The sequence below is a fragment of the Gossypium raimondii genome, chromosome 5, assembly GCF_025698545.1.
Source record: "Gossypium raimondii isolate GPD5lz chromosome 5, ASM2569854v1, whole genome shotgun sequence".
NCBI classification, from domain to species: Eukaryota; Viridiplantae; Streptophyta; class Magnoliopsida; order Malvales; family Malvaceae; genus Gossypium; species Gossypium raimondii.
This window is the reverse complement of record NC_068569.1, coordinates 10,428,767-10,439,153: the sequence shown is the minus strand read 5'-3', so window position 1 is coordinate 10,439,153 and position 10,387 is coordinate 10,428,767. Positions and strand designations below refer to the sequence as shown.

Below are 10,387 nucleotides of genomic sequence, written 5' to 3'. Positions count from 1 at the left end.
TAAATGAACAAACAAGGGAAATGTTTATCAAAATTCAAACTCCAAAATTATGGTATTAATGATAAATCAGGGGAGCTAATGTTGCAGTGCCTGAATGAAGTTGACATTCTGATTGGTTCCCTTGAGGTCATATCTAGTATTATATGCAACAAAACTTTACACTTCCAAGTACAAGTCATTGAAACAGTCTTGCAAACTAAACTATTAGACTTAGGCGAATTTAAATTCGACAGTGTAGTAATGAAACTCGACACCATATTTGAGGATGGCTTTCTATTTTCCATATTTACAAGGTCACTCACTTTTTGCTTGTAACAAGTAAACACATGTACCATCCATCCCTTGTTATCTATCTGGTCTGGAAGTTGAGTGTCCTTATGCAGTAGGCAAACATGAAGGCGAAGAACACTGCAAAGCCGACCAAAACAGCTGCAACTGGTCCTATGAAGTCCGAATCATACCCGTATTGATCTTTAATATAATCTTTAACCATAGGGTCAGGACTGATGCCGGGTGCTTTAATGGTGTCTACGATATCTCCATACTGTGACACAATCAGTCCGTAAACCGTCCATGCCACGGGGCAAATCCAGTAATACCAGACCCACCACTTGGGAATTCTCTGAAATTTCAAGAGAGGAATGTATCAGCTTTGATTGTGGATCCAATTAAGGGTTAAAAATCTCGGTTTCTTGTGAAACAAGTAAACTTACCGGTCTTGGAATAAAGAAGCCAGAGAAAAGATTAAAGAGCGCATAGAAAGCTGCGGCAAAGATAGCTGCTACTTGATGGTTTGGTGTGATGGAAACAGTCATCATTCCGTAGAATGTGAAGTAAAGGAAGGAGAAGAAGTTGATAAAGAAGAACCAGAAAAACTTTGCTGCCGTCCATTGAAAGCCCACCATAGCATACACAATGAGTGTATAGTATGTTGTTTGGACAAAAATATAAGGTATTTCACAAAACACCTGCATGCCATATAATTAAAGTTTGATTATTTAGCAGTTTATGTAGGTCTGTCATTTGAACTTTTACAGATTGAAAGCAATAACTTGTATATATTTTTTATATCATGAAATAGCATCGATGTCAAACAAAACTAATCATAAGTCGGGAAACCAATGCCCTTTTTTTCTCACCTGTGCAAGGGCATAAGGTAATGCAGAATACATCCCGGCTGCTCTTTCACGATAGAACACTGTTCTTTCAATGGCTACAACTGGTTGAACTGTTGAGCAATTATTAATTCCAACAAACAAGACCGCAGCATACATTGCCCCAATTATCATTGTAAGATCAGTTGTGGTGTCCCTGAACGATTGAACAAATAAAAGGAAAATGTAATGAGTCTGTAAGCCATTTGTCTTGCATTGGGTTATACAGTAGACATAACAAGAAATGTGAGCATTATAAGCATGAAATAGGTACTGACCTTTTAGTGCCGACCTGCCAGAAAATAGTACCGACCATGAGGGCAGAGACCAAAGTGAAGAAGTATCGGACAAGGTTATAATCTGGACTTCTCCAATAAGTCCACCATTGCTTCCAAAGGCATGATTTGAATTGACCCCATGCGGATTGTGAGTATTGAGTGGCAAAATAGAGGTCTTTTGCTCCTGGGGGTGATGTGCTCAACTCATTTACTAAGGCCTTGTTTCTCCTGTTATCGGATTCAAATGTTAGCTCAAAGCATAAAGAAAAGGTAAAACAATTGAATTAGTGTCACTATTGCTTATGTCTCGACTTACTGATACAAGGATGACGATTTATAGTGTTCGGCAAAGTCCATTCCGAGCCTAACTTCAGCAGCTACGGAGCTCACTTCTAGCATCCATGTAGCTGGATTGTACTTTTCTTTAATTTTGGGGATTCCAGGAATTGACTGCAGTGATGAATAAGAGGGGAATCAGATAATGCCGCCTTCTTTATCTTTAGATTAGTGTATTAGATATTGAAGATCATGCTATAGTTACATACCTCAAAATATTCAATGATCTTGTGAGAATTCCGGCCTAATGGTCCAGAGTAAATCACCTGACCTCCTCTTTTCATCAGTAGCAACTCATCAAAGGCTTCAAAGATATCAATACTAGGCTGATGAATAGTGCAGACAACTGTTCTTCCAGTGTCCACAGTGTTTCTGACAGTCCTCATGACAATGGCTGCTGCTCTCGCGTCAAGGCCAGATGTCGGTTCATCCATGAAAATTATTGAGGGATTAGCAACAAGCTCTACTGCAATTGTCAACCTTTTTCTTTGCTCTGTTGACAACCCTGTGACTCCTGGCAACCCTACTATGGCATCTTTGAGATTGTCTAATTCTACCAGTTCCATCACTTCATCCACGAATATCTAAAAGATAACAGCAAATATCGTTTAGAGACTAAATTGAACAACTAATTCCATGCTTTATTTCACTGAAAAATACGGAAAGGAGACTTCTTACCATCTTTTCCTCCTTGTTGACATCTTCAGGAAGCCGTAGGAAAGCCGAATAAATTAAGGATTCTCTGACAGTAACTTGGGGTGAGTGAATATCATTTTGTTCGCAGTATCCAGAAATTCTTGCAAAGGTTTCTTGTATCTTGGGGAACCCTGAAATTCTAATATCACCCTCGATATATCCACCGGTCTTTCTTCCTGCTAAAACATCCATCAGTGTTGTCTTCCCTGCACCACTGACTCCCATGAGTGCAGTCAACACTCCGGGCCTAAATGCACCAGTCACTCCTCTAAGTAGTTGTAACCTGTCCTCTGCAACTCCTTGTGCCTTCATTTCCTGTTAAATAACTGAACTTTAGACCATGCTCTATGGTAACAATTATAAGGTTTATGTACTTATTTCGCTCTTGAGATAAGTAATAAGAGGGAAAAGGGATCTTACTGGTGGCATATCAACATAGTAATTGACAGTGTCAAAGGACATCGCTAGAGGAGAGAAAGGAAGAACCATTCCTCTCTTGGGAGCAACACCACTGGCTGTATCAATCGAAGAATCATTCCTGCTCATTCTGTTGGGGTTCGTCCGACTGCTCATTCTCCGGATTGCCATTTCTCCTAAAAGATTTCATTCGATATGATTGACACAATAGTAAACATTGGTAACCGAGCTAAGAGAAACAAAATCAACATTGTCCATTTTGTTATGTTTCTTACTTGAGTTGTTTGCATCTGCAGATGAAAGTGATCGAGATAACGAATCTTTGCTTGATTTTGGTCTCCTTAACCTTGGTTCACCCTCATGGTTAGCCTCCAGCTCTTCAGCGGTTTCCTCTGAAATTACGGCCTGTGGCTTCCCAAGGGCTGTTATGCCAACCAAGAAAATGTACAAGATTAGCTACCTAAAGGAAAAAAAATACAGATAGGCAACAAAAGGAACACATTAGCCTAACTGAATGTTAGAACTTACGGTTTAGGTACATGAGCGCAAAGGTGAAGAGAACGTTGAACAAAACTGCGAACCCTAAAAGAGCACCTGCACCAATCCAGTACCAGTTTTTATCATTTGGAACATCAAAGTTCCTGAGCACTTGTACCCCCAAGCTCGTAATGTTGTCCGAGGCCTGCATTGTGGACAAAGATTCCGCTTGTAACTTGCTTTCTTTCAAATGAGACTATATATATATATACTATACGTTGAATGCTGAACACGCAGATTTTAAGTTAAAAACCATCGGAAGAAACCACAGCATATTTACTAATGTTGAAAAACAATAATATGATATTCGAGTCTCACAACTCTAACAATATATATATATATATATATATATATATATATGATATCTTTTGCTTTCTAGGAAAGCTGAATAAAATACCTTTTTGTTCATCCACCTTGGAGCAAATAGTTCATTCACAGTAAAGGCATTGTAACCATAAGTCAAAGGTGAAATCCAGTAAGCCCACTCCCACCACTTTGGGATTTCACCTGTCAAAAGAAAACCACTCTATATTAGTTTTTTTTCGTTAATGTAGCTTCCTTATCATAAGAAACCGGAGATTTACAAATATAGGGAATTTCAATAACCGTCTTCTACGTATGCTCTCTTTTACGATTTGAAAGCTTACCTTTTGGAATGATGAAGCCTCCCAGCAAGAACACAAGGAGAAGAGTGAGAGCCCCACCAGTGTTAGCTATGATCATAGTTCTGCATATTCCAGCAATGAGTCTAAAGATCCCAGCTGCCATTTGTTGTACTAAAAACACCAGCAGGAAGGTCTTGAAAAACCTGGAAATAGATTTTAGGGGTTAGCCAGTTAATACTAATTTGAGCTGCTATTTACCTTGTTAGTCAAGAAAGAAAAAAGCTGGATTAGTCTAATGAGATGAAAATAAATTGGTGCAATTCAAGTCACCTGCTGGCCTCAGGTGCAAATCCCATAGTGTAATATGTTACAATCATCCAAACAGTGGATTCTAGAATAGATATCGGAACTCGGAGTAGGAAAGTGGGCAGAGTGAAAGTCCAGACAGGGTGGAATAGAAGGTCTCTTTGCTTGTAGAACACTGGAAGCCTACTGATCATCAAGGAAAGCTCAGAGAAACCATTGAACATGTTGATGATCATTCCAAATATAAGTGCACCAACATAGATTGCCGCATCCTGCTCGTTCCTAGTGTGCAATTCAGTCCTCAAAAACACCGTGGATGAGATGATTGCCACGATGATAATTTGCACAGTCTTGAAAACGTAAATAAACGAATTCCTCTTAATCAATAGCCATTCTTTGTCCCAACATGCCTTAAGAAGTTCCATTTTGGAGACCGAGTATTTTTTGAAGGCCAATGCCGCTCTGTGGCCTCTTGATTTGTCGAAAGGCACGGAAAGCTCGTTCTCTAACCGCATTCCGACATGGAAACGCTTGAACTTGTTTGCAAACTCAGTTACCGTAATGTATCTGTATGGTTTACTCCTATCTGCCCAGTATTGTTCTTGGTCCTTCTTTGAGGTAACCTGTCACAGTTTCACTGCCTTGTCAGCTTATGTTGCACCAGTTAGTTATGTTTTAACTAAACTAAACTAAACCCGAATTTACTGTTACTAAGGAAGTTAAAATGTGAAATATCAAATGGTGTATAGTTGTACCTCTTGCAAGAAGTCAGCAGTGCCTTTCCTTTCAGGACATCTAAAGCCACAACTCTCAAAGAACTCAACAACATGCTGACGTGGACCCTGGTATACAATTTGGCCCTCTGATAAAAGAATGATATCATCAAAGAGGTCGAAAGTTTCGGGAGCAGGTTGGAGTAGGGACATCAAGATTGTGGCCTCTGTTAGGTGCACAATCTGCTGCAAACACTTAACTATCTGGTATGTCGTGGAACTGTCAAGACCCGTTGATATTTCATCCATGAAAAGTGTCTTGGTAGGTCCAACAATCATCTCCCCTATTATTCATCAAACCTTTACATTATTATTTTTTATATTACATGACCTAAACGCCAATAAGAAAGTAAAAAACAAAATAATGAAGCTAAAATCAGTGGAAAAAGTAGCCGTGTCCCTATTCAGAAAAAATAAGGGTATATTTCCACATTGGAGGGGTTGGTGGGGAATCAACTTTGAGATTTGGTCAATCACTTGCATTTGGCTTAGTTTTTCAGTCCTTTGAAATATTGGAAGTTTGTATAGATCAAGTAAGGTGGGTTTTCGCTGTTTAGTGTTTCTCACACGTAAGTTGGAAGCGGATGATATTTTTAATTGCTTACTAGATGAGATAAGCAAGATATAATCATGGATTAAAAACAAATTAATACTGATAATTAAGAAGGTCTTTGTGGGACTCAAAATAATCAACCTGTTGTTACTCTTTTCTTTTGACCTCCAGAAATTCCTCTCTGCATCTCATCTCCAACAATGATATCCTTGCATATATCAAGTCCCAAAAGCTGACCAATTCAACCACATACCAAAAAGAAAAAATGACGTTAGAAATAGTCATTTTATCTATGCTTATTATTCCCATGATTGATGATTGTACTTTTCATTGCATTTTTTTTCTATGGAAGTGGGAATTTAGGAAAAAACATATTTTAATGAGAAAAATTGTTCATCACCACCAAAATTGTTGAAATCGAGAACAAAGTTGCATAAGGGATAGGACCCATAATATCCACCGACGGTATATTATAATTGGCGAGCAAGAGTCAAAAGACAGTAGGTGAGGGTACATCTTTGCAAGGAAATTCTAAAATATCAACTGATAGAAGACCTTGGTTGAACTTTTGAAATAACAAAAAATTTTCAATGACCGAGTGAAAAAATTTTCTACGATGGTAAATGCCAATTTTCATACCTAATAAATATAATATTTTTTAAGATGAACTTACTTTGAGAGTGTAATCAGTGAAAAGGCTGCTTTCAACTCCTTCCATGGCAGTTGCCTGAAATTTCACATATTTTAAAAGCATGATATGAAAACAATGTAAAACTAAGACATTAATAAATATGAATTAACATTATCCACACGAATGACGACAAATATTTGTCTTTGTAAGATTGTGGAATTTAAGAATTTGTTTACCTTCATGAAAAGGTCTACATCAGCTTCTGGGAAAATTCCAGCATCTCTTTCCCTTCTAGCAAGCTCACTTAAGAGATCTATATGAAACAAAACACTTGCAATTTTTAGTAATTCATCACCCATTTCATAAAATTTGGTATTGAGAAAAATTGTGGTATACACTATTTTTTGTTAGTTTTTTTTTACCGTATCGGGTCCCAATACCCTGGCATCTTGCTGAGAAATCCAAGGTTTCTTTCACAGTCATTTCTCCAACATGAACATCATTTTGGCTGATATAAGCAGATGTCTTTTTAGGAACAAATTCATTCAATCTATATCCATTATATGTTACTTCTCCTTTAACCTGTGTTTCATTCCAAAAAAACAGCCATGCTAATCTTGAATATTTTATGAGCAGAAATTAAGTTTAAAAAAAAAATTTGATTGAAACTAACCCTTAAGCTTGGATCCAACTTGCCCGCCAATGCCAGCAAAAGGGTTGTTTTCCCGGAAGAAGGTGGACCTAGCAAGAGTGTCATCCTATAACAAAAAAACAAATAAATCTATTATATGCCATGTAATGACAAATTTCATTAGCTGCTATCAATACATCACATATAAACTTTTTAAGAAACTTACAATCTGATTTTTGTACCAAAAATGAAATGAAAGAGTTAAAAAAAGTATACCTTGATGGTTTAATAACTCCGGAGGCATCTTTAAGAATGGTAAGATTTGTTGTCTTGGCCAGTTTGATTCCAACCATTCCAAGAATGGATTCAAAAATGTTTCTAGCTGCGTTTGGAAGACTAGGAAGAGCTCTGCTGCCGATGTAACAGTCGGCTTCTATGGTCAAGTGGTCGAACCTAACTTCTACTGTTGGAAGTCGAATCCCAACCCTGTGATTATCATCCCATCAACATTCTACTTAAAAATTATTCCTTTGTGTGGGATTAAAATTCATGTAAAGTTTACATATATGAATTATTAATTACTCACGATGCCCCAACACAACAAAAACATACTGGATTTACAAAAATTCTTGTTCTGATTTAATTACTTTGTCTTGTGAATGATAAAATGACAGGCTGAAGGCAAGTTGGGCAATAATATGCAAATGTGTGGGTTTGCGTGATGAGAATATACTACTTTCAGCTAACAAAACAATTAAAGACTAACAGACTGTAATTATCAGTGCTGAAGTTTAGGCATATCCCAAACAAAATAAACTTTTCTCCAACCGCCAATTAGTGGGAAAAGACCACATAAGACAAGAAGCTTCTTTAATTTTTTAAAACAAGCCAAAGTGTAAAATGTATGATATAATGTGTATATATATATATATATATATATTTATAGTTGAAGTTTTAAAATATTTGTATTCTACATTGATATGTTTTAAACATAGGATAAACTTTTAAAATCAAAGGTTGGACTTTGTATTTGAGACGTATATTTGTTTTCAATATTCAATCAAATTCTACATAACGTAGTACAATTAGCCTTATCTATCCTTGTCCCTGGGTTTTCGGAAGGGATTAAAAAATGGAAGGATATGCTAACAAAGCCATGGTTCCTTAATGCCTAATCAGGAAAAAATGAAAGGAAACCTAACATAATAATAAGTCATAACCAAGATATTTGATTTGAAAAAAGAAATAAAAATAAAACTTACTTATCAATCCTGTTCCTAAACTTCTTGAGGAACCTCTCATTATCTTCCTCAGCAACCTTGAAGAGCATGTCGATGAACTTCTGCCGGTCATTCATGTCAAGCTTTGTAACATCGACAGCTCTATGTTCCACCTTGTTTCCTACAATTTCATGGTCCACAAAGGATTGCATGATGCTGGTTCTGAGGCGATCATATGTGGGCAGCTTCTCGATGGCCGCCCATTTTAGAGCTTCTTCATCTTCATCCACTCGGCTACTTCTCCTGGAATGCTTGGAACCTGAAAATACTTCTTCCATGCTCCAGCTACTCCTGCTTAGGCTCCTCCCTATGCTGCTATGCCCTGTTCTTCTGCTCGGATTTCTTCCTCTTTCCATACCGTCCATCTCTTTCCCTATCCTGGGTCCAAATTCTCGTTAACCTTGTATATATTTGTTTGGTTGATTAATATAAAAGCCTAAAGAAAACCAATTGTTTATGTTGGTTGAAATGAGGTTTTCAATGCTTTGTAAGCAATAACATCTGAACGTCAAAAAATTACAAAAAGGAACTAACGAAGAAAACACCAAAAACTGAGGTACCACCCACCACATGGATTTTCTCTTATGTTTTCTCTACAAACAAACAAAAAGTAGCTGAGGCAAGGGAATTGCTAGAAATGAACTCACTGTGGAAAAGAAAAACCCAAGCTTTGGGTTGTTTATGAATTTGACACTTTTGGATGCACTTTGTTGTCGTTCTTCTTCTTCTCTTTGTCACCTTCGCTGGTTGTAATGTAAGGTGTAGAGATAAGAGAAGATGGTGCAATGCAAGTGAAGTCTATTTCCAGAGTTAGTGGCGATATTTATATATTCGTGCTGCAATTGTAAGACGGGCTCTTCTTAGTCTGAGGTCATATTTTTCAATTATTTATGAATCAAGAGTGTTCAAATCTGATAGGCCGCAATCCAATAGGGTCCTATCAATGAATTGGAAAGTCAAAATTACGGGTGCCACCCAAACAGCCTCCTCTGTTTTCAACTAACATTGTTCATTGTTCACTTCTTTTATTTACTTTTGGGTTTTTATTTTTTTTTTCATGTGAGTTTTAGGTAACTCCCAATAATGATATCTTTTCTTTCCATTGAAGTTGGAATTTGAATTTTCTCACCAAAAATGCAATATTTTTTTTATTACTTTTTTGGGTTGATTTAAATTGCTTATAATTTGCATGATTACATTTTGTTACCATATAAGGAGTTGTGAAGGAAATATTTGAATTCCATTAAGTTTAAGCATGTGGATAGCCACCCTCAACAATGCTCTGTATTACAATATTGTGATGCGCAGTCGTCGGCTTTGTCTTGGGCCTTGCCCCCCTCCTCCAACCAATATATATAATAGTGGAAAATAAAGCAAAATTAAAGAAAAAGGTGTGTATAAATCAACAGGGGCGTAACTTCGTTAGAGTCACAAGGCCTTTTAGTTAATGGAGTTAAAAGTTCAGCTACCTATTTAAGAAAACAGGGAAAGTTTGGAGGCTAAAATGTGAATAAAGCCTTATTATAACCTCATTTTTTTAGTTAGATAACTATACAGTGAAAATATATATTTTTTAATTTTAAAGTGTCACACCAATAAATTTAACAAAGTTAACCATTGAACTTAAATGTTAAAATATGAAAAATAGAGAGAATAAATTCCTGAAAATAAAAAATAAGGATTAAATTTTAATTTCTGAATTATTTTATTATAACTCTTAATATTTTAAGAAATTTATTTTCGAAATTTCAGAAATTTTAAGACGTTTACCATCAATTCTCTCAAAAATATTAATTAAATGTTAGGATTTTAGAAATATTTAATAAACCCTAAAAATTTTGAAACATTTAATTAAACCTCCTAAACACATTCCAAAACTTACCATCAGGTTACACCACTATAAAATATAAGAAATGATTGAATAATATTATAATAAAAATTGAACGAAGAATATGCATGCTATTACAACGACGAACGTGCCATAATTATTCGAAGTAGAAAGTACTCAAAATGTGTGTGCACTTGGGATTGAAGTGAGAGAAAGCAGGTGGAGTAGAAAGTGATTTGTGCAAATTGGGTGCTTATTGTTCTAAAATTGCAAGTAGAGGGAGAGGGTTGGTGAATTTCCCTTCTTATATTTTCCAATCACCTTTGGAATATCATTCTTCTAACATAATATATACATATAAC

General features: G+C 36.3%; 1 protein-coding gene across 2 annotated transcripts; it reads right to left on the bottom strand.

Annotated features, from left to right (window-relative positions):
• LOC105769919 (ABC transporter G family member 35) lies at positions 1 to 8,994 on the bottom strand. 2 transcript variants are annotated; one of them, XM_012590882.2, is made up of 22 exons: positions 8,845 to 8,994; positions 8,180 to 8,575; positions 7,194 to 7,403; positions 6,960 to 7,044; positions 6,709 to 6,868; positions 6,523 to 6,599; positions 6,329 to 6,382; positions 5,797 to 5,887; positions 5,085 to 5,386; positions 4,354 to 4,952; positions 4,066 to 4,226; positions 3,816 to 3,925; positions 3,410 to 3,563; positions 3,157 to 3,303; positions 2,885 to 3,057; positions 2,447 to 2,779; positions 1,978 to 2,352; positions 1,749 to 1,882; positions 1,433 to 1,660; positions 1,140 to 1,311; positions 714 to 968; positions 1 to 622 (listed from the first exon to the last, which is right to left on the bottom strand). In XM_012590882.2, the coding sequence occupies exons 2-22, from the start codon at positions 8,560 to 8,562 to the stop codon at positions 350 to 352; spliced, it is 4,476 nt and encodes a 1,491-aa protein (XP_012446336.1). In that variant the 5' UTR covers positions 8,563 to 8,575; positions 8,845 to 8,994; the 3' UTR covers positions 1 to 349. The 2 variants fall into 2 exon arrangements, with proteins under 2 accessions (XP_012446336.1, XP_012446337.1); XM_012590883.2 differs by having other exon boundaries at positions 8,180 to 8,570; positions 8,845 to 8,975.
• Between the last annotated feature and the right edge of the window lie 1,393 nt (positions 8,995 to 10,387).